Consider the following 24,962-nt stretch of genomic DNA (forward strand, 5'->3'; position numbering starts at 1 on the left):
AACCCAAGAGGCGGTGGTTGCAGTGAGCCAAGATAGCACCACTGCACTCCAGCCTGGGCAACAAGAGCAAAACTCCATCTCAAAAATATGTATACATAATAGAGAATGTTAAACCACATACCCTTAGGATACAAGCTGGTAAATCCAGACAGAAGAAAATTCTTCAAGATAACCATGCAGTTTCTTCAACAACAGCAACAACAAAATCATAAGAGAAAAGAAAAAGACAGAAGGCATACTTACATGTTAAAAGACTTATCAACCTAAAAAAATGTGAGGACCTTATTCAGATCCCAATTTAGAAAAACCACAAAATAGTCCGGGCACGGTGGATCATGCATATAATCCCAGCATTTTGGGAGGCCGAGGGGGGCAGATCACAAGATCAAGAGATCAAGATCATCTTGGCCAACGCGGTGAAACCCCATCTCTACTAAAAATACAAAAAAATTAGCTGGGCATGGTGACATGCACCTGTAATTCCAGCTACTCAGGAGGCTGAGGCAGGAGAATTGCTTGCACCTGGGAGGCAGAGGTTGCAATGAGCCAAGATTGTGCCACTGAACTCCAGCTTGACGCGTCCCTTCAATAGCTCAGCTGCTACAGCGGAGGACTGAAGTCAAGCTTGGGTGACAGAGTGAGACTCTGCCTTAAAAAAAAAAGAAAGAAAAAGAAAAACCACAAAATAAAACCCATGTTTGAAATAAATAGAAATATAAACATGTACTGTATAGTTGATTATATCAAGAAATTACTATTCATCTTTTTCAGGTGTGATGACGCTGAGGTTATGTTCAAACAGTACTAAAAGAGTCCTTACTTTTTAAGGATATATATTAAAATCTCTGTAATATGACACAGGGGAGAGAGGAGTGAAAAAAGATTGGACTTCAGTCAAAGATTATCCATCAGTCAATAATTACTGAAGCTGGCTGGGCATGGTAGCTCAAGCCTGTAATCCTAGCACATTGGGAGGTGTAGGTGGGTGGACCAACTGAGGTCAAGAGTGTGAGACCAGCCTGGCCAACATGGTGAAACCCTATCTCTACTAATACAAAAATCAGCCAGGCATAGTGGTGGGCACCTGCAATCCCAGCTACTTGGCAGGTTGAGGCAGAAGAATCGCTTGAACCCAAGAGGCGGAGGTTGAAGTGAGCCAAGAGTGCCACTGCACTCCAGCCTGGGCAACAGAGCAAAAACTCCATCTCAAATAAATAAAATAATAATAATAACTGCTGAAGCTGAGTGGAAGCACATGGAGATACGCTCTCTCTACTTTTGTATATGTTTGAAATCCTGTGTAATGCAAAATTAAAAAGCATAGATTTCATGACATTACTCCCTCAAGAAGTATGGAATGAGGCTGAGCAATCAGCATTTTTAACACGAATCCCATGCTACGAGAAGTCTGGAGCCCATGTTTTGAGAGCACTGTTCTCCCTGATTCTTGAATTTTCCCTATAACATTCCAAATAAGCCAGACGTCTGGTTGAACCCTATGATATGACCAATACATCTCTACCTCCTGAGAACCCAGTAACATTTGACTGTTCCTAATGTCTTTAGTAAATAACAACTAATCTATAATAACTAATGACTAATTAACAGTTCTTCCTTTAAATTTCTTTTTCCTTTTTTGAGAGAGAAAAAGAGAGAAGAGAGGAGACAGAAAGAGGCTCTCTCTGGTGCCCAGGCTGGGGTGTAGTGGCAAGACTCAACCTCCCAGGCTCAAATAATCTTCCCACCTCCTGAGTAGCTGGGATTGTTCCCAGACCAAACTGACGGTTGGCTGCTATTTCTCGTGGCCCAGTAACGAGATGTAGATGAACTGGGGAGGAAGAAAGTTTTTATTTCTGCAATTGGTTACAGGGAGAAGGCCTGGAAATTATCACCAGACCAACTCAAAATTACAAAGCTTTCTAGAGCTTATATACCTTCTAAGCTATATGTCTAAGTGTTAAATATGCATTCATCTAAAGTCATAAGTGATTAACTTCTTTTAATCTATAACTAAGGTATGAGTCCTGGAGACCTTCTTCTGGAACCTCAGTAAATTTACTTCAACTAAATGGATCAGGTGCTGAGGTGATTACCCTTATGTTGTTTCCTGCTAAATCAGAGGTTTGGGGAGCTTCCTCAGACCCACAATAAAACTTGTTTAATCCTAAAATGGTTCTGTTAAGCATTATTTCATAATTTTGTCATGCTTTAAGGCCCAGGAAAGGCCTAGGCTGATCTTGGTGGGCTTCTGTTACTGTCCAGCCTATGACAAGGGCATTGGCATTTTTAGTTTTTACTATTTAACTTAACCACTCAGTCGGTATTGAAACAGTTGTTATGGAGGCCTGCATTAGTGAAACCTGGCCTGCCACAGGACTATGGGCATGTGCCACCATGCCCAGCTAATTAATTTTTTTCTTTTGTAGAAATGGGGTACCACTATGTTGCCCAGGCTCATCTTAAACTCCTGGACTCAAGCGATCCTCCAGCTTCAGCCTCCCAAAGTGTTCAGATTATAGGCATGAGCCACCACACCCAGCCAAATCTCTAAAAGACTTTTTAAAATAGTTTCTTATGAGACTTGTATATACAAAGCTACAATATCAGACAATGTCTCCTTCACTCTATTACAGTTACATACCCCATGCCCTATAGCACAGTACAGTGGATATAATGGACAAAAACTGAATAGGAAGATGTGTTCCAAAATTTGTAAATATCACTTTCACATATGCAAGCATAGCCAAGAGTTCAAATAAGAATAATGAAGTTTGTGTGTTGCACACACATACAGACACTAAATTTGGGTAAAGAACTGAATTTTACCCAATGCATTCTCCAGGAGGTCAAGAAAAGAAAGCCTAATAGGTGTTGAAGCAGCCAGGGAAGCCATTTTCCGGACAGAGGAGTTTAAGCTGGGACTTGAGACTAAGACTTTGGACTTCATACCCCCTTAAAAAAGGAAAGGCTATTCCTGGCAGAAGAGTAACAAAAATCAAGTTCAGAAAGAAGGACTGTGGTATGTTTGGCAGTAAGATGATGTAAGCTTGAGGGTAGTAGGGAATAAAACTGGATCAGTCACCTGGGCATGCCAAGAAAAAGCCTTGAGACTTGGAAAAACAATGAGCGAGCTGTGACCTCTTCTTGACATGAAGTGAGACGACACAGGGCTCTAGAGGGCACTTCAGTATGAACCTCAGCTGTCACTAATTGTATGACTTGGTGAGTTCTTAACCTCTTGAGCTTGGTTTCCTCATCTGTAAAATGAATATAAAGATTCTACTTCAGGTGGGGCGTGGTGGCTCATGCCTTTAATCCCAGCACTTTGAGAGGCTGAGGTGGGCGGATCAGAGATCAAGAGATAGAGACCATCTTGGCCAACATGGTGAAACCCTGCCTCTACTAAAAATACAAAAAATCAGCTGGGCGTGGTGGGAGGCACCTATAATCCCAGCTACTTGGGAGGCTGAGGCAGGAGAATTTCTTGAACACAGGAGGCAGAGGTTGCAGTGAGCCAAGATCTTGCCAATGCACTCCAACCTGGGCAACAGAGCATGATTCCATCTCAAAAAAAAAAACAAAAACAAAAACAGTCCTACTTTATGGTGTGGCTGTAATGGTAAGATTATATAAAATAACATCTATAAGGTATTTGTGCGGAAGTAGGTAATTAATAAAAGGTGGTTATGACTAAGAGAGCTTCCAAAAGAGTCCCTAAGAGGAAACTACACTAAGCAAGGATGCCTAAATATCATTCGAATTTCTCCTCAATGTTTCATGATGTCGGGTCTCTGCCAATAGTATGTAATACACTGTAGAGTCAAGATAAACCAAAGAAAATTGTCCCTGTCATACTCAAAGTTTTGTGAATTTATTCAAACAATGTCAAAGACACTAAGCTGAGCTAGGCCTAAACTTTTCAATTCACTAATAAATAAAAGTAGAAATAAATCCTCTTGTCCAGTTTGTTATTCTTTGTACATTTAACACATTTCATTAAGACATTCCTTTACTTCCAGAGATTACACTTTGGCAGAAAAGATTAGACATATACACGAAAAACTATAAAACAAAACAGAAATTGATAATTACTGAAAAAGAAGTCAGATGCTTTGGGAGAACAGAAAAAGCTCTGACTCCCTAATTCCCCAGCACATGGCAGAGGCTAAATTAATGCTCCAGGAACTTTATGAGAGAAGTGACAATTTTGCCCCAGCTGCCAAGAAAACACAAAAGATGATGATTTTCCAGGCTAAGGGAAGAGCATGAACAGCACGGAGGTAGGAAATCAACATTTTCAGAAAAAGGCAGTGCTTTAGAGAGACACAAGCTAAGGAAATAGTGTGTGACAAGGCTATGAAGATGGGCTGGACTATATCACAAACAGCCTTAAATTCCAGGTGCTGGAGTTTGGACCTACTTGATAGGCAATAAGCATCTTCTCAATATTTTGAAAATATGTGATTGAAATAGTGCTTTAGAAAAATCTGAAACCAACAGATCAGTCAGGATTACCTGCACTGTACCCTGCACAGAAAAGAAAATCCTGCTGAATCTACTGCACTGAGAAGGAGAAATAGCCAGCTGTGGCAAAGCTGCAACTACCTACCCAATGTCCATTCTCCCTCCCTTCCTCACTGTATCAACAAGGCAGATTTTATATAGGACAGCAATGTGCCCAGCTTTAAAAGTAAACAAACAAAAACAAAACGACAACTACATTTACCAATGAGAAGTAAACATATAATCTGTTTAAGTAGTTGGTAACATTTGTCACTCAGCTGATCCATTGGTAAAGAAGCCCATCAATAAGAAGGGATGTCTCTGGGGGAGGAAAAGTTCCAGGCATCAGCACATGTGGCTAGGTATACCAGGTCTTCAAGAACATTTCTAAAGTGTTCTTCAAAAAGAATCACTTGAAAGAGACTGACATCCAGGACACCTGTAATAGAACAATCTGGGCCAACATCCATAATTCATTCAGACATTTCTAGACTCACTATGTTAATGGGCTCAGCTATGCCTGATAAGGTCTTGGTCTTCAAGGTATTTACAATATACTACAGATAAAAAGATAAAACATATACATACAAAAAACTATAACAATGCAATGTGAATAAAGTAACAGAGCAAACCAGTGCAATATAGCAGAGGGGACCCCACAAACAGCTTGGACTGTATTCCTACTCCTGCTGCTCACTCACTCTTCAGCCTTGAATAAACTATTTTACCTCTCGAGGCAATTCCTGTCCTGTAAAATAAAAGAGCAGTTTATTTAAATAAAGGACTAATGCAGGGGACCCACTAAAGTGCTTAGTGCATTAGTTCAGTAGGTTCCAACTTTTTCACATATAAAGCCATTCTTCAAATGTTAATACATTTTCTTAGATCTTCATATCACCAAGATTGTCTTTGTTAGCATATGTTAACAGATAAAGCATGCATTATATAACTGCTACCACAAATTCCAAAAACTCTTTAAAAGAATCTGTACTTTATCAGCATTTAAGTGAAAAATAGAAATACTCATTTCAAAAAACATTATCTGTTCCACTTCAAACTTTTAATATGTGCATGAATTTTTTCCAGCCAGTCCACAGGGCACTGGCTCTGCATTCTCTCAAGTCTTTCCCAGCCTTAATACTGGCATCTTATGTTCATCTGAAAGATTTTCAGAACCAGGGTGAAAAGGAAATCAGTGAGAAAGCGTGAAAAAAGAAAAAGGACGGATTCAAGAGAAAATTCTAAGGTAAGAACTCAGCAAGAAAGTGGCTATAGGGAGGGAAGGAAAATAAACAAAAGCAACCATGTGAAGTGCCATTAGCAGCAATATAAGTCCAAGAGAAAAGAACCAGGATGATGGGAAACAATGATTCACTAAGCATCTACTATGTTCCTGGCATGGTGTTAAATGGTTTTAAAATGAAAACATACACATGATTTTAAAAATCAAAACAGTACAAAAAGCTACACAATAAAAATTTCCCTCTCATCCTAGATTCTCAAGTACCTAGACTCCCTCTCCAAAAGCAATTACTAAAAATTTCATCTGTATCCTTTCAGAAATGCTTGCATTTGCCTTCATACTTAATTATCACAACAACCTCTGAGATAGGTGGGATTGCTTTATAAACTAAGAATCTGAGGCTTAAAGATGCTGGCAGTGCCAAGGTCAAAGAGCCATGAAGGCACAGAACTGGGACTAGAACATGGACCCAACCATCCACGCACATACTAACTCTACACTCAGGAAGCTACGAAAACTCTGGTAGCTGGGTGTGGTGGCTCATGCCTATAATCCCAGAACTTTGGGAGGCCCAAGAGGGTGAATTGCTCATGTCCAGGAGTTCAGGACTAGGCTGGGCAACATGGGGAAACCCTGTCTTCACAAAAAATACAAAATATTAGCCATGGATGGTGGCATGTACCATCCCTGCAGTTGAGGTTGCAGTGAGCCATGACTGCACCACTACTCCAGCCTGGGTGACAGAGTGAGACCCTGCCTCAAAAACAAAACAAAAAAACAATCTAGCAGAGATGTTCAAAGTGTTTGTGACAATTAAAAAATAAAACCCAAATAACCTCTAGTCAAGGACTAACGGTTATATGAATCATATCACATGTACACTATGAAATACTATATGGCCATTAAAACTAAGGTTAAAAAACATAAGATAAACCCAGATATACCATTCTGAAAAACCTCTAAGACAGCTTGTTGAATTAAAAAAAAAACAGCTGCCAGAAATAGAGAGTTAATATTTACCGGACACAGAGTTTCAGTTTGGGAAGATGAAAAAGTTCTGGAAAGGAAGAGTAGTGATGGTTGCATAGCAACATGAAGGTACATAACGCCACAGAACTGTACACTTAAAAATGGTTAAAATAGTAAATCTTGTTTTGCATATTTTACCAAAGCTTTTTTAATATTAAAAAAAAGCAGTTGCAGAACAGTATGACCATGATTCCATTTTCATAGAAAGAGAATGTATGTGTAAACATTCTTTGTAAATGTATATTGTTTGTTATCTTGCTTTGCCTTGCCTGCCACTCAGACATCCTGAAAGCCCTGGACTCCTGGTGTGCTGATGCTGAGTGCCCTGCCTCCCACACCAGGCACATGCTGCCAGCAGGTAAACTACTGACTTGCACCTTTCTTCCTACCTCTCATGGAATGCACTCTTCAGCCCTTGCTTTATCTGCAGCTGCCCCACCCCGCTGTTAAATGTCACTGCAGACTCATCAAGCTCCAAAACATGCTCCAACGTGGAAAAAAAGATGCAGAAAAACGTCTCCCTTACTCATCCCTGCAGTAAGATCCAGAGTGGAAATGTCTGAGATGATCAAATAAAAGAGATGAGATTATATCAGGAAAAGAGAAAAGAAAACCTCTGTTGCTGAAGAATGCACAGTATATGGCAACAGACAGTGCAGCTCCTGCTTCTCAAGTGTCTTAATATTAAAGTTTTTGGAAGACAGCGTGGCAACAGTCCACCACATAATGTAGACGATATACCTGTGGGTAGGAAACCACAGCTTAAAGCATAGTTATAAGAAATATAAAATTAACAAAATGGTTTGAGATGTTTTTCCTTCAGTTTAAGTACAAACCTACGTAAGAACACGACCTATACTGAGGTTTATTTAAACAACTATCTGAAGAGCAAACACATTATTGAAAATAGAGGCTTTCACAGTAAAGCTCTGCTCTCCTGTTAGTGATCTGCTGTAGCTATGCAGTTTCTCTGACCCAGTGGAGGGGCTCCAAGGCCCCCTTCTCTAAGAGGAAAGGAAAGCCTACCTGCTTTATCCACATTTAGCAAAGGAAAGAACTGCCCAGGAGACGGGTCAAGGGGCTACAGTAAAGGGCAGGAATGATCAAATAAAATCAAGACAGCACAATCCTGATGGACAGTTTTCACTAAGCCTGCAAGTATCAGAACCACCAGAAGTGAAATTATCTTTTCTACCACCAAACTTTCCTTAGTTTTCTTAAAAATCATGGGTTCAATTTTTTTCACCATACAAACAGGTACAGAGCACTGAAAAGGTGTGAAGACACTCAGGCCCACGGCATTTTCTCTCTTCATTATGCCACTGGCCATCTTCTTACCAGGGAAAATCCTGAAAAGCAGAAATTTGCTTCTTCCATAATGGTTCCTCAAGTTTTAGTTATTGCATCCTACTAAAACTCCCCCAAACTAAAAAGCACACACTACCACAAGCATTCAAGAACAGTTTTAAGAGAATCTTTGTATTTGTTCCTTTTTAAATATCCCCAATACCTGCATATCCCTTATCACTTAGGATTATGTCTTTAACAGTAGTTCTTAAAGTATGGCCTTGAACCTCTGAGGGTTTCCAAGACCTTTCTAAGGGGTCTGAAAGATCGAAAACTATTTTCATCATACTAAGACATTCCTAAGAAGAAGTCACTGCAGCACTGCGCACTGTGTTCATAGAGATAGTGCAAAAACAATAGTCAGTACAACTGCTTGTCACTCGCACTAATGAGGGCAGTAGTAGTGTCCCTGAATTCTTTTCCTCCATGAACTCACAGGAAAATAATGCCAATTTCACTTTTAAATGTTCTTGATGAAATGGTACAGTCATTCTGGAAAAATCTGTCAGTTTCTTAAAAAGCTAAACATGCAGGCTGGGCGCTGTGGCTCACACCTGTAATCCCAGCACTTTGGGAGGCCAAGGTGGGTGGATCACGAGGTCAAGAAATCGAGACCATCCTGGCCAGCGTGGTGAAAACCCGTCTCTACTAAAAAATACAAAAATTAGCTGGGTGTGGTGGTGCGCGCCTGTAGTCCCAGCTCCTCGGGAGGCTGAGGGAGGAAAACTGCTTGAACCCAGGAGGTAGAGGTTGCAGTGAGCCAAGATTGCGCCACTGCACTCCAGCCTGGTGCCTGGCGACAGAGTGAGACTCTGTCTCAAAAAAGAAAAGTTAAACATGCAATTTCTGTACAACCTGGCAACTGCACACTCTTGGACATTTATCTCAGAAAAGGAAAACTTATGTTCACATAAAACCTGTGTAGGCTGGGCACAGTGGCTCTAAAATTCAGGTACTTTGGGAAGCTGAGGTGGGCGGATCACTTAAACCCAGGAGTTGAGACTAGCCTGGACAATATGGTGAAACCCTGTCTCTACCAAAAAGATACAAAAATTATCCAAGCATGGTGGTGTGTGCCTGTAGTTCTAGCTACTTGGGGGATAGAGGTCAAAGGATTGCTTCAGCCTGGGAGGTTGAGTCTGCAGTAAGTTGTGATCATGCCACTGCACTCCACTCTAGCCTGGGTGACAGAACAAGACACTATCTCAAAAACAGCAACAAAACACCTGCCTATATGTTCATAGTAGCCTTCTTAATAGCCCAAAACTGTAACAGCCTGAATGTCCTTCAACATGTGAACAGTTAAAGTGCTGTAGATCCATACCATGGAGCACTACTTCGCACAAAAAGGAACCAACTATGACATACACAACAAATAATGTATGATTCCACTTATGAGGTACTAGCAGCAGTCAAAGTCAGAAAGCAGGAGGATGGCTGCCAGGGGCTGGCGAGAGGAGGGGAATGGGGAGTTATTGTTTAATAGGTACAGTTTCAGTTTTGTAAGACAAAGATTTCTGGACATGTATGATGATGATGGATGCACAAGAATTTGAATGAACTTAATACCTTCCCTCCAAAAAGTAAATTACTAATGGTAAGTTCAGAATGGGAAGGCGAAGAGATGGTGAGAGACACTAGATCAGAGAGAGGTTTGAAGGTCTTAAAAGGAAACTATTATCTCCTTTACTTACACTACATATCCATTATTCTTAATATCTCACATACACTTTAAATTTCATATCAACTTACTAGTCAATACTTTTTTAAGGAAAAAAGTCCATGACGAAGGAGTACAAATTATTAATGTTATTAAGTCTTGAACTTTAACTCTCTTTTTTGTTACTTGTGACCACATGGCAGGTGTGTACTTCTATAACTGACCCATGAGCTGAATTACTTCTTCGTTTCATGAAATACCATTGTTACTGGAAAGAACAACTGACAAATTAGGGTTTTGTAAACCTGCATTGCCAAACATTTCCTTGAAACTGAAGAGTCTGTCACTTTGAGAAACACAACTGACTATATTTTGTTTCCAGTGATAAAAAGCAAGTTTTCACTTGAAAATTGCAAATTTGGAAAACTTGTAAGAACTACCTTGTATCTGATGGCTTTTAACATAGAGACTTTCCTGATGAAATCAATAGTGACGCTAACGAATGTTAGTCGGTACTATTAATGAAATGCATCAGCTTGGGATCTGCCTAACTTAGTGAGCCAATATTTTCCAAATGACAAATATACGGTGTTACAATGGGTAACAAGTCCAAACTGCAAGACAGACCAAGGAATTTTAACGTAACTGTGTGCAAAGGTCACTGACAGTAGCTTCAGATCCTTTCAAACTGCAAGACAGACAAAGAAATTTTAACGTAACTGTGTGAAAAGTCCACTGATAGCAGCTTCAGATTCCACGTCCAAACGAGCCTTTGAGAAACTTCCACTTACGTAGTTTTGGTGTAGTAATAACACCCACAATTATCTGAAAAAGCTACTAAGAGAGCCTCCGCTTTTCCAACTGCACAACTGTGTTAAGATCAGAATTTCTTCCTATGAAAATATATAGCAACAGACTGAACGCAAAGCAGATGGGAGAACTTAAGTAGCAGTTGTCTCCACTAAGCCAGACGATTCAAGAGATTTCCAAACTGTAAAGGATGCCGCTAGTCCCACGAACTTTTTTGTTTTGGCAAAATCCTACGTTGCATAAAAATGTGGTATGTATGTTAATACACCACGGATTTATTCAATGAGTTAATAGTAACTTCAGTGTCGGTTTTCCTTTCTACTACAGTTTGTGGAGATAGCCACCCTTCCAAGTCCATTAGTTTCAAGAGGGGTCCGGAGACCAAAACGTCTGCGACCCGCTGATCCCTACCGCTAGAAGATAAATAATTAGCTCGGCAAATACTGATTAGTAGTCAGGAACCCTCGGAGCAGCTAGGCGGCGTCAGCCCCTGTGCCACCGCGAACACTCGGGCGTGAATAGCAGCAGTCTACTCCGCGGGCCCGCGCGCAGCCACGCCGCCACTCGAGCGCTGTGGAAGGGAGGGGCCAGGCTCGCTGCAGCCCCGGGGAGGCCGCGGAGAAAGCCCGCCCGCCCGCGTCAGGCCCGACCCGAAGGCCCGCCGGGAGCGGCAGAGCTTACGTGGCGGGCGCCGCGCAGCGCGGCCAGTACCTGTGGGTCATCCCGGCCGCCACGCCCAGCATCTCTCCGCTTTCAGTCGGCGCCGTCTCTCAGCCCCTTGCCTCCCGACGCCGCTCCAGCCGCGTTCTAGTCTCTCGCCGCCTTGACCGGCTACTGGCGGGCCCGGAGCAGGAAGGGGAGGAGGGCCAGGGGCGGGCCGCGCGAGGCTGGGGACGGCCAGGCGCGCCGCGCGGGAAGGCGGTGAGGGGCGGGTGCGGCAGGGCAGTAAGGGGCGGAGACTGGTGGAGAGGGCGCAGGAGGGCGGGCTGGCTATGTGGGCGGGGCACGCGCCGGGAGCGCGTCGGGCCCGCCCCCATCTACGCGCCCCAGGCTCGACTGGGAGGCTGGCGCGGGGGTCGCTAGTGGTGGGGGTGGGGACTCCTTGGGAGCCTCGGAATGCTGCGGCGGCTCGGGGGTCAGGTTCCCTACACCATGGATGGCCGTGACCGGCGCAGGGAGCGGGTCCGGCTCTCTTTGCCTCGAGGCTCCTCTGGTCCCACCAGCGTCACTGCGCGGCCCTGGCAGCGGCCTCCGTCCCGGTGGTGGGGGCGCCACAGGGTTCCGCCCGGTCCTGGCGATGGCGCCTAAGGGGACTCTGCGAAGGCTCTGGCTGGCTGGCCGGCCTTCCGGGAGGGCCTGGTCTGCATTAGCCATCGCTGGGTCCCTGAGCTCCGTGCGGAGGCGGTAGGCTTTGTTAACTTGTGAGTTAAGAAAAGTTTACCAGGCCGGGCGCGGTGGCTCACGCCTATAATCCCAGCACTTTGGGAGGCCAGGGCGGGTGGATCACGAGATCAAGAGATCGAGACCATCCTGGTCAACAAGGTGAAAGCCCCGTCTCTACTAAAAATACAAAAATTAGCTGGGCATGGTGGTGCGCGCCTGTAGTCTCAGCTACTCGGGTGGCTGAGCAGCAGGAGAATTGCTTGACCCCAGGAGGCGGAGGTTGCGGTGAGCCGAGATCGCGCCCCATTGCCCTCCAGCCTGGGTAACAGGAGCGAACCTCCGTCTCAAAAAAAAAGAAAAGTTTACCTTTCTTGGAGAGATTCCAGTCTTGCCTGTGCATCCTTTTCTTCTTTGCTGGCTCTTATTGTCTTCGCCCATTCCGTCTATCAAAACCTGAAATCTGCAAAGGATCTAATAGGTAAGACAGGTGATTCATCCTGAGGATAAATGATCTCTGTCAGGGTATTTGATACAGTAACTATACCTACTTTCTAGCAATAGAATGCCAGTCGAGGCATGTGGGAGAAAATCACTGGATCTATTTGATGTCCTTACATCAAAGTAAATTCCAAACAAGACAAATAGTTAAATGTTCAAAAAAAAGAGAGAGAGAGAAGATATAAAAATACCAGAAGAAAACAAGGGAAAAAAGCAAAACAAAACTAAGGTTGGAATGGCGACTTTACAAATAGCATATAAATCATACAAGTAAAAATTGATAAATGTAGGCCGAGTGCGGTGGCTCACGCCTGTAATCCCAACACTTTGAGAGGCCGAGGTGGGTGGATCACCTGAGGTCAGGAGTTCGAGACCAGCCTGATCAAAATGGTGAAATCCTATCTCTACTAAAAATACAAAAATTTTGTCGGGTCTAGTGGCAGGTGCTTGTAATCCCAACTGCTTGGGAGACTGTGGCAGGAGGATTGCTTGAACCCGGGAGGTGGGGGTTGCAGTGAGCTGAGATCACCCATTGTGCTCCAGCCTGGGGGACACACCAAGACTCTGTCTCAAAAAAAAAAAAAATTTGATAAATGTAACTACACAGAAATCTAAATTTTCTGCATAGCAAATAAATATAACAAACACAACCAAGAAAAATATTTGTAAGATGCATAACAAAAAGTTCTAATTATTTTTTAAAAAGTACAAAAATGTTCAACTCAGAAAAAACATTTTCTCAGAAAAATACAAATTTTTCAAAGCGCAAGAAGGTATTTAATAATCATAAAATAAAAAATATGACTTTTCACAAATACAGATGAAAAGTTTGACTATATATTGTTTTGATGAGGATAGGGGAAACCCTTCCCCCCACCCTGCCCTCGGAGGTCTCCCTATGTTGCCTACACTGGTCTTGAACTCTTGCACTTAAACTATCCTTTTGAGTAGCAGGGTTTACAAGTGCATGCCAGCATGCCTGCCTAATTTATTGTTGATGGCAGTATAAATCCATACAAGTTTTGTAAAGGACAAGTGGGCAATAGCTATTAATGTAAAATTCAGCTCTACTTTGGCCCAGGAAATTCATTTTTGGAATTTATCTTAGAGATGTATTCTTATATAAACACCAAAAGAATGTACAAATTTTGTTGAGTGCAATGGCTCACATTGTAATCCCAGCACTTTTGGAGGTTGAAGCAGGAGGATTGCTTGAGGTTAGGAGTTTGAGACCAGCCTGGGAAGCAGAAAGAGACCCCCGTCTCTACAAAAGAAATTTTTTTTTAATTAGCTGGGCATGGCAGCCTGCACCTGTAGTTCCAGTCAGCTATAATTGCACCACTGCACTGCAGTCTGGGTGACACAGTGAGATGCCGATTAAAAAAAAAAAAGCAAATTTTAAAGATCCCTATTTGTAGACTAAATGATATCACTGAGATTTACTTTAAAATAAAATGTGGGGGGGAGGAATGTAGGTAGAATTATCAGTGAAACAAGATTGGCCATAAATTGATAACTTGAAACTACCTCATAGATGCATGGTATTCTTTATATTAGCTTGTCTAGTTTAGTGTATATGTGAAACTTTCTATAATAAAGTTTTTAAAAATTGAAAACAGAAGAATATACAAGAAGCACCGTTGCAGATTTGTTTTTAAGAACAACTGAGAAAGTTTATCCAGGACATTGTTTAAGATTATGGTTTCTACCTAGAATACTCTGCAGCTGTTAAATAACAGTGGTCAACAAGTATATGAAAAATGCTCAACATCACTAATCATTAGGGAAATGCAAATTAAAAGCACAGTGAGATACACCCCCTACCCGTTCAGATGGCTACTATCAAAAAACAGAAAATAATGTTAGCAAGGGTGTGGAGAAATTGGAATCCTTGTGCACTGTTGGAGGGAATGTACAATGGTACAGCTCCTGTGGAAAACAGTATGGCAGTTCTTAAAAAAATTAAAGATACAGTTGCCATATGATCTAGGAATTCCATGCCTGGATATATATCCCAAAGAAGTGAAGGCAAGGTCTTGAGATTTTTGCACATCCATGTTCATAGTAGCATTTTCACAATAGCTAAAAGGTGGAAACCACCCAAATGTCCAGAAATGGATAAATAGAATGTGGCACATTCATACAATGGAATATTTATTTATAATCCCTTAAAAAGGAAGGAAATTCTGGCCAGCTACTGTTGCTCACTCCTGTAATCCCAGCACTTTGGGTGGCCAAGGCAGGCAGATCACCTGCGGTCAGGAGTTTGAGACCAATCTGGCCAACATGGTAAAATCCCATCTTCTCCAAAAGTACAAAAATTAGCTATGTGTGGTGGTGGGCATCCACCTGTAATCCCAGCTACTTGGGAGGCTGAGGCAGGAAAATCGCTTGAACCCAGGAGATGGAGGTTGCAGTGACCCGAGTTCATGCCATTGCACTCCAGTGTGGGCAACAAGATAAAGACTTCATCTCAAAAAAAAAAAAAAAGGAAAGAAATTCTGACTCATGCTACATCATGGATGACCCTTGAGAACATTACATTTAGTGAAAAAAGAAAATCATAAAAAGTACAAATATGTACAATCTCACTAATGTGAAATACCTAGAATAATGAAATTCCAAGAAAGTAGAATTGGTATTGTCAAGGGTGTAGATTGGGGAGTAGAGAGTTACTGTTTAATGGGGACAGAGTTTCAGTTTTGCAAGAGAAAAATTTCTGGAGATGGATGGTGGTGATGGTTGCACAGCAGTGTGAATGTACTTCATGCTACAGCACTGTGCATTTAAAAACTGTTAATACATCTTAATTTAAAAAATAAAAGGAATCTGAGTGGGTGTATGGGTGTAAAGATGGTGGCATCGTCTTGGAACAAGTAGCCAAAAGAATGGACATAAAGTTGAAAGAAGCAAGGAAGAGCCAGGTCATTAGGATCCTGAATGTTAAGGGATGCCAGATTTTCTATGAAAAAAAAAAATTGATAAGAATGTATAGGGTAGATATGGATGTTTTTAAACAAAAACTTAATGAAGGGCATTGTTTATGAAAGTATTTATGTGTATGTAGTTTGAGAGAAGGAACTCAGGTGCTAAGGAGAGAAGTTAGGAGTCAATTTTAATAATTTAGCAAGTGATGTTCATAAAAATGGAGGGAGAGTGTAGAGAACACTTTTTGTGGTGTCTACCCAGCTCCTCCTGTCTGTGGGAACTGCCCATGTTTGTACAGTGGACCCCATCCTTCTGGCTGGAGGTAATTAGACCAGAGAAGGGCACTAAAGTCTGCAGGGCCAGACCGCCTACTTAGGGATTTAGAATTGAAGCTAAGAAGTTTCAGTCTCACTCTGGGTTGGGCTCTTCAGTGGAGATGCAAACACTTGGGAGCTATGGAGAAGCCCTTTTCTACTGTGTGAAATCAGTAGTTGAGAATGCATGCCCACAGAGAAATGTAAATAAATATAGATCAAAACAAATGAAAAGAAATGATAAAAGTGTAAGCATAAACTAATATAATCATATTTTAAAGCTAACATGAGAAGAAAATTGAAGTCCCTATAATCCTGCCTCCCAGATAGAGTTGGTTATCCTGCACTTTTAGTATTATTTTCTGTCAACTGTAGTTATGTATTTCCCAATGTAATACATATATTATTTATTAATATGAAAAATTTTAAGCACATAGAAATTTAAAGGAAATATGCTCATCTGTGAATATTGTAAAGCTACCATCTAGATTTAGTAATTAATATTGCAGTATTTAATTTTTTTCACTGTAGTTTGAAGTAAATTACTTTAAACTCTTCATCCCTAGATACTTTAGAATGCATCTTGTTTGTTTTGACGAAGTCTTGCTGTGTCGCCAGGCTGGAGTGCAGTGATATAAATCTCGACTCACCGCAACCTCTGCCTCCTGGCTTCAAGCAATTTTCCTGCCTCAGCCTCCTGAGTAGCTGATATTACAGGCCTATGCCACCACGCCTGGCTAATTTTTTTGTATTTTTAGTAGAGTTGAGGTTTCACCATGTTGGCCAGACTGGTCTCGAACTCCTAAGCTCAGGTAATCCTCCTGCCTCGGCCTCCCAAAGTGCTGGAATTACAGGCTTGAGCCACCGTGCCCGGCCAGAATGCATCTTTTTTAAAGAAGGAATTCTTTTACAATATAATCACCCAATTTTCATACCTAATGCAAGTAATAGTGCTTTTTTTTTTTGAGACAGAGTCTTACTCTGTCACCCAGCCTGGAGTGCAATGGCACAATCTTAACCTCTGCCTCCCTCGTTCAAGTGATTCTCCTGCCTCAGCCTCCTGAGTAGCTGGAACTACAGGTGTGTGCTACCACACCCAGCTAATTTTTATATTTTTAGTAAAGAGATGAGGTTTCACCATGTTGACCATGATGGTCTCGGGTTGGCAAAATATTAAGAGAAATATTAGGGAAAGTTATAAGATATAGTCTCAAACCTTTTGGAAGGCCAACGGGTTTTTAATAATGGGACAGACTGAAGACAGCCAGTTCTTACCTTAGGGTATTAGATCATAGGGCAAATATTAGGGATAATAGAAGCTTCTCCAGTTAAGTCTGTTTACCCCATATATTCCTTTATCTCTACTCTAACTAGTTTGTTTACTCATGTAAACTTTGTGCTGGATGGTCCTCTCGAGGGGAGGGGAGGTCAAAGGGGGATTACTAGTTAATGGTGTTTGTTCTGGGCCCAGATCAGAACTTTTATCATTTCTATAACCACCCTTTTAACCATGTTAATTGTCCACAAATGTGTTGACTTAGAACCTCTGTTATTAAATCTATACTGACTAAATGTGAGGAGGAACAGCTAGTAAGGTCAGGTAACTGCAGTAGCCTTCTGAGAGCAGCTGATGACCTTCCTAGCCCACTTGATCACTATACTTGGTGTGTGTGTGTATTTTATTCATCACAGAGTTAGGGTTTAGAGGACAGACCCCTATAGGTGGTGATCAACATGATGTCTCAGGTCTAGATGACCTGACCTTGTGATCTGCCCTCCTTAGCCTTCCAAAGTGCTGGAATTACAGGTATGAGTCACTGTGCCTGGCTGTAACAGTGCTTTCTAAATGTTGTCTAATAACCAGAGTACATTCACATTTCCCCTTTTGACCCAAAAAATGTCTTTGAGAGCTGTTTTGTTTAAATAGGGTTCTAATAAAGGAGCATAGGTTGCATTTCATTGTTTGTCTCTAAGCTTTTTAAGAATCAAGTGTAGTACCTGGCCCCCATTCTTTTTTCTTGACTTTGAACTTATTGGAGAGACATAGCCACTTGTGTCACTTTCTGTTTATATCTGATTGTTTCCTCATGGTGTTTTCTTTTTTTTTTTTTTTTTTGAGATGGAGTTTTGCTGTTGTTACCCAGACTGGAGTGGAATGGCACAATCTCGGCTCACCGCAACCTCTGCCTCCTGGGGTCAAGCAGTTCTCCTCCCTCAGCCTCCCGAGTAGCTAGGACAGGCGCACACCACCATGCCCAGCTAATTTTTGTATTTTTAGTAGAGACGAGGTTTCATCTTGTTGACCAGGATGGTCTCAATCTCTTGACCTCGTGATCCACCTGCCTTGGCCTCCCAAAGTGCTGGGATTATAGGCGTGAGCCACTGTGCCTGGCCTCCTCATGGTGTTTTCTAACTATTTTTTTTTATTTCCAGTAAAGCAGAATTTTAGGCTTAAATACAATTACATTAAACATGTTGGACAATAATTCTTCACAGTTGATGCCATTTTCTTTCTTTCTTTTATTTATTTTTTTTTTTTTCAGAGGCAGAGTTTCCTCTTGTTGCCCAGGCTGGAGTGGGCACAATCTCAGCTCACTGCAACCTCTGCCTCCCAGGTTCAAGTGATTCTTCTGCTTCAGCCTCCCAAGTAGCTGGGATTACATATTCTCACCACCACACCCAGCTAATTTTTTGTAATTTTAGTAGAGATAGGATTTCACCATGTTGGCCAGGCTGGTCTCAAACACCTGGCCTCAGGTGATCCACCCACCTCGGCCTCTGAAAGTGCCAGGATTACAGGTGTGAGCCACCATACCTGGCCTGATGCCATTTTTTTCACATAATATCCAGTGTACTCATTATTAGAATTTTTTTTAATTTTTATTATTTTTTAAAATTCTTTGCTAACTAGAATAACCAGTGTACATTTTTAGAGATCCTAAGATCATAGGGTTAAGGTGACTATCTGTTTATCTTCTTGCCACTAGAAAGTATTCTATGGGTTGATGTGTTAAGATCTTTGACAGCTTTCCCTTAATGGTTTTAGCGTGCAGTAATGATTCTTTCTTGAATCAGTCATTTAATTAGAAGCTGCAAAATGGTGATTAGATTGTCTTGTTTTTTTCTACATTTGTTAACTGTCATTCTTACCTCTAAAGAACTTTCCCGTATCTACTGGGGTTATCTTGTATCTAAAACTTAGTTCCACTGCAGATAAAGAATAAATTATTGTTTATTTACCTTTAATTACCAATTTTAGAATAAGAAATTGAATAATAGCCACCCCTAGCAGTGACAAATAAGATGTTTTGTTTTTATCTTTGTTGATTATGATTATGGACTCAAGAATTTTTATGTTTTAAATGTATTCTAGTCAATTATGGTTCGTTACTCTTATTGATGCTCAGACTGTCAAAATGTTCCAGAGTTAGCCAAGGGGAGTCCTTTCTGCTGGCTCCTGGGACCTTTTCATATGACTCCATTAGTAATGACTTTATTAGTCTTTTGGAGTTTTACTATAACTTCATTAGTCCTGGTTCACTTTGTACATCCCTTACTCCAGACCTGAAATAAGCATCTGTCAGGCCTCCTGATTCCTTTTACTGTGGAATTATGTTTACATATTTATGACTGTTACGTCTTCTTATTGAATTGACCCTTTAATAATTAGGTAGTATCCTTTATTCATGGTAATCATCTTTGTTTGAAGTCTACTTTGATGTTAATATAGATACTCTAATTTTCTTTTTCTTTTGCTTATTTTTTTAGATACAGGGTCTCATTCTGTTGCCCAGGCTGGAGTGCAGTGGTGCAATCATAGCTTGCTATAACCTCAAATCCTGGGCTCAAGTGATTCTCCCACCTCAACCTTCTGAGCAGCTAGGGTATATTATACCATGCATGCCACCATGCTGGGCTATTTAAACAATTTTTTTATTTGTAGAGATGGGATGTCACTCTGCTGCCCAGGCTGGTCTGGAACTCCTAGCCTCAAGAAATCTTCCTGCCTTGGCTTCCCAAAGTGCTAGGATTACAGGTGTAAGCCACCACACCCAGCTTAATTTTCTTTGATTACTATTTGCATTTTTCCATTCTTTTCATTTTAATCAATTGGTGTATATTGAAAGTTATTTTATTATAAATAGTATCTACTTAGGTGTTTGTTTAATTTAGTCTGACAGTCTGCCTTATAGTTGGTATGTTTAGACCATTTACATTTTATGTAATTATTGATTTTGTAGGATTTCAGTCTACCATTTCTAATCTGTCTTCAAGTTCACAAAGACCTATCATTGTCATGTGCATTCTGCTATTTAGCCCTTTGAGTGAATTTTTGAAAACTATTAATAATATACTTTATTGTTTGAACAATTTCAGCCTATCAGAAAAGTGAGCAAACAGTTAAGAATTCCCATATGCCCTCTTAACCCAAACCCTCCCACCCCCCAGTTTTCCTTATTATTAACATCTTGCATTAGTTTAGTACATTGGTTATAATTGATGAGCCATTATTAACATTTTATTAACAGTAGTCCATGGATTACATTGGGTTCATTCTTGGTGTTGTATATGTCAGGCCTCCAAGTCCAAGCCTGGCCATATTAGCCTTGGAGACCAGCGCATACACCTCTGGATGGTCCCCAGGAGCTAGAAAGTCTGAAGTAACTGCAAGTAACCAGGTGGTCACAAAAAGAAGTGAAACAACTTGTTCCTGCTGCAACTAATTGCTCTCCCCCTACAACCTGCAACTTGCAGCCATTGTTCCTGCTCAGCTTTGTGGAATTTCCCCCCTGGACATTGGGTTTCTCAGGAACCCCACCCTTGTAACTATGTAATTTACTGCTTGCAACTGATAACCCCCACCCTTATGATCATGCCTGTTTGTAATAGATGACCCCGACCCTTGTGATCATGCATCCCATGATGCCCTTCCCCTCCCCGAGATAGAATACCGACCCCTACCCTTGTGTCCATGCATCCCATGACACCTTTACTTACCCTCCCTAAAATAGATTACCACCTTTAACTGACCACTTGCCCCAACCTATAAAACCAACTCCTATCCCTCTGCCCTCCGCTGACTCTCTTCTGGGACTCAGCTCACTCGCACCTGGGTGAATAAATAGCCATGTTGCTCACACAAAGCCTGCCTGGTGGTCTCTTTATGCAAGTGATGCACTTGACAGTATATTATCTGGATTTTGACAAATGTATAATGACATCTATTCATCATTACAGAATCAAACAGAATAGTTTCACTACCCTAAAAATCAGCTGTGCTCCTGCATTCATCCACCACCCCTACTCCTAACTCCTGGCAACCACTGAACTTTTTACTGTTTCCTACAGTTTTGCCTTTTTCAAAATATATATATGTATATAAAATATATATACATAAAATATATATATCATATGTACACAATATATATTATATATGACATATATAAAATATATATTACATTGTATATAATATATATTATATACAATAATATACAATATATAGTATATATATTATATACAATGTTATATATGTTATATATATCATATAATATACAATGTTATATATATTGTATATAATGTCATTTATATTATATATAAATGTTATGTATATTATATAACATATAATTTATATATAAATGTTACACATTATGTATATTATATATAAAGAACTATAATTTTTGCAAAGATTTTTCTGCCAGTTAATGGCTTACCTTTCCATTCTCTTAACAGTGCCCTTTGCAAGCAGAACAATTTAAATCCAACTTACCAATTTTTTCTTTTATGAGTCATATTTTTGATGTTATATCTAAAATGCCATCACCAAATCCAAGGTCACACGAGTTTTCTCTTATGTTATCTTCTAGGAATTGTATAGTTTTATATTTTACATTTAGGTGTAATGATCCATTTTAAGTTAATTTTTGTGAAAGGAATGAGATCTGTGTCTAGATAAGATGTTTTGGCAGGTGCAGTGACCCATGCCTGTAATCCCAGCACTTTGGGAGGCCGAGGTGGGCAGATCACCTGAGGTCAGGAGTTCGAGACCAGCCTGGCCAACATGATGAAACCCTGTCTCTACTAAAAATACCAAAAATTAGCCAGACATAGTGGCGGATGCCTGTAATCCCAGGTACTTGGGAGTCTGAGGTAGGAGAATTGCTTGAACCTGGGAGGTGGAGGCTGCAGTGAGCTGAAATTGTGCCATTGCACTCCAGCCTGGGCAACAAGAGTGAAACTCCACCTCGAAAAAAATATATATATGCGGTATATATACTTGTGAAATAACAAAAATGCTACATCTAAGTGTATATATACACACACTTAGATGTAGCATTTTTGTTATTTATCCTATATGGTGTTTTTTGAGCTTCCTGGATCTTTTATGTCTACCTGAGTTCATTTGGGCTGCTATGACAAAAATATTATAAACTGGGGAGCTTATAAGCAACAAATTTATTTTTTACAGTTCTGGGTGCTGAGATATCCAAGACCAAGGCATTAGCAGTGTCTGGTGAGGCACTAGCAATGTCTGGTGAAGCCCTGATTCCTCATAGATGGTGCATTCTGCGTTTGTCCTCACATGGTGTCAGGGGCTAGCTAATTCCCTAGGGCTTCTTTCATAAGGGCACTAATCCCAGTCCTGAGGATGGAGCTCTCATAACCTGATTGACTCCCCAAAGCTCCACCTCAGTATTATCATATTGAGGATTAAGTTTCAATACAACTTTTGAGGAGACAAAAACATTCAGATCATAGCTGTGTCTATCATTAATTTGGGGACATTTTAAGTCACTGTTGCTTCAAATGTTTCTTCTGTTTCTTTATCTTTTTCTCCTCTTTCTGGTATTTCCAAAAAGTCCATGTTCCACCTTTTATAATTGTCTCACAGTTCTTGAGTCTTGTTCTGTTTTTTCTTTAGCATTCTTTTTTCTCATTGTATGTCAGCATTTGAAGTAACTATTGACATCTCACTGATTCACTTGTCGTGTCCATTCTTTTGATGAACCCATCAAAGGTATTCTTCATTTCTGTTTTGGTGTTTTTTATTTCCAGTATTTTATTTTCATTTCTTCTTAGGGTTTTTACCTCTCCGTTTACATTATCCGTCTGTTCTTGCATGTTATCCTTTTTTTACATTAGAGCCCCTAGCAAGTTACTCATAGTTATTTTAAATTCCTGGTCAGATACTTCCAATATCTCTTTCATATCTGAGTTTCGTTCTGATGCTTGCTCTGTCTCTTCAAACTGTGGGGTTTGTCTTTTGTTATGTTTTGTAATTTTTTGAGACTGTACATGATGTACTGGGTAAAAGGAACTGAGGTAAATAAGCTTTTAGTGTGAGGTTTTGTGTTTCTTTGGCTAGGAGTTAGGCTTTGTTTACTATTTGCTATAGCTATAGATGTCGGAGGCTAAAATTTCCTTTAGTGTCCTTGTGTTGTCTCTCATTTTCGGTGGGGAGCTCCCTAAAGGCTTCTTTGTAAAGTGGCTCTGAGTCTTTCAGTGTCTGTCCCTAATCATGGGAAAACATCAAAGAAACCCATACAGAGGGACATGTGACAAAGTACCAAGTGTCAAGGATCATGGATTGAATCCTGAAGCAGAGAAAGGACACTAAAGGAAAGACTGGTAAAACGTGACTTAGGTCTAGAGTTTAGTTAAGACTCATTTCTTAGTTTTGATAATTGTACCACCGTTATGTTAACGTTGGGGGTAGCTGTGCAAGGGGTATGAGAATGCTGTTGTATCTTTAACCTTAGCCTCTGATTAAGGTGTTCCCAGTGTAAAGTCACTGTTATTCCTTGTAGTCAACACACATTTGGCACCACAGGATTCATTCTGGAATTCTCCTTGGCTTATTTATAACGTTTATCTTTTTCTAGTATTGAGAAACCTGGCTTTCATTATCTTATGCAGAGTTTACAAAGCCAATTTAAACTTTTGTTTTGTCACATGCAATGATTTTATTCCCTGTATTCATTTCAAAGCTTACAAATTTTTAATTATTGTAAGGGCTAACATAGAACTTTTTCATATTTTCTACTCTTGAAGAGTAGGTAAGATTTTAATTTAGTTTGCAATTCATGAATCACATTACAAAAGGAATACTGTGGTTCTGAGAGCTAATTTGTCTTGGCAAAAGGCTTTAGATAGGTGTGCATGGTGGCTTATGCCTGTAATCCCAGCACTTTGATCTGAGGCGGGTGGATCACCTGAGATGAGCAGTTTGAGACCAGCCTGGCCAACATGGCAAAACCCCGTCTCTACTAAAAGTACAAAAATTGGCTGGGTGTGGTGGCATACACCTATAATCCCAGCTGCTTGGGAGATTGAGGCAGGAGAATTGCTTGAACCCGGGAGGCAGAGGTTGCAGTGAGCCGAGATTGTGCAACTGAACTCCAGCCTGGGTGACAGAGAGAGACTCTCTCTCAAAAAAAAAAAAAAAAGAAATTAGATGGGCGTGGTGGCACGCACCTATAATCCCAGCTACTCAGGAGGCTGAGGCAGGAGAATCACTTGAACCCAGGAGGCGGAGGTTGCAATGAGCAAAGATCACATCACCTTACTCCAGCCTTGGTGACATAGTCAGTCTCCATGTCAAAAAAAAAAAAAAAAAAAGAAACTAAAACTAAATAGGCTTTAGGAAAAGAGCAATCTAATTGTCTGATTATATAATTAGCACTAAGATGGGAAGGACTCTGGCCCAATTTCTTCAAATTACATTTAAAATAGGAGCTTAGTTAGCCCCCCAATAATATGTAATTGATATATTAGGGTTTCGGAGTCAATGTTTTTCAAAGCAGAAGATATTTCTCTATTCTTGCTTACTTTTAGAAGTTGAAGTTCAAGGAAGCCTCTACCTTGGCACTGTATTCCAGGGAGGTATTTGGAGTTAATTTCAGGGCTTAGCAGAGTGACTAGAACAGCAGTATATGATTGAAATGTAATATGTTACAAATGAGATCACTACAAGTAATTTAAAAATGTTCTAGTAGTACTTTTATCAAAAGTAAATAGAAACATGAAATTAATTTTCACAATATATTTTACTTAAACCAATATGTTCACAATGTTAAAATTTCAATAAGTAATCACTATAAAAACTACTAGTGAGATATTTCACAATCCTTTTTTCATGTCAGCCTTTGAAATCTGGTGTGTATTTTATGTTTACCACATATCTTGATTTGGAATCATCACATTTTAATCTTTCAATAGCAATATGTGGCTAGTGGCTACTATATTAGAG

General features: G+C 40.5%; 1 protein-coding gene across 5 annotated transcripts in view; it reads right to left on the reverse strand.

Annotated features, from left to right (window-relative positions):
- The window catches only part of LIMS1 (LIM zinc finger domain containing 1), a 149,751-nt gene extending 138,291 nt beyond the window's left edge, over window positions 1-11,460 (reverse strand). For 3 of the 5 annotated variants that reach the window (XM_002757482.7, XM_054244715.2, XM_078348912.1), the window contains exon 1: window positions 11,304-11,460. In XM_002757482.7, coding sequence (XP_002757528.1) covers window positions 11,304-11,335 — 32 coding nt within the window. In that variant the 5' untranslated portion in view covers window positions 11,336-11,460. Of the gene's footprint in view, window positions 1-11,273 lie in introns of all 5 variants that reach the window. The other 2 variants (XM_078348913.1, XM_054244713.2) reach the window with 1 other exon arrangement.
- Window positions 11,461-24,962: the final 13,502 nt, after the last annotated feature.

The sequence above is a fragment of the Callithrix jacchus genome, chromosome 14 (genome assembly GCF_049354715.1).
Source record: "Callithrix jacchus isolate 240 chromosome 14, calJac240_pri, whole genome shotgun sequence".
Classification (NCBI taxonomy): domain Eukaryota; kingdom Metazoa; phylum Chordata; class Mammalia; order Primates; family Cebidae; genus Callithrix; species Callithrix jacchus.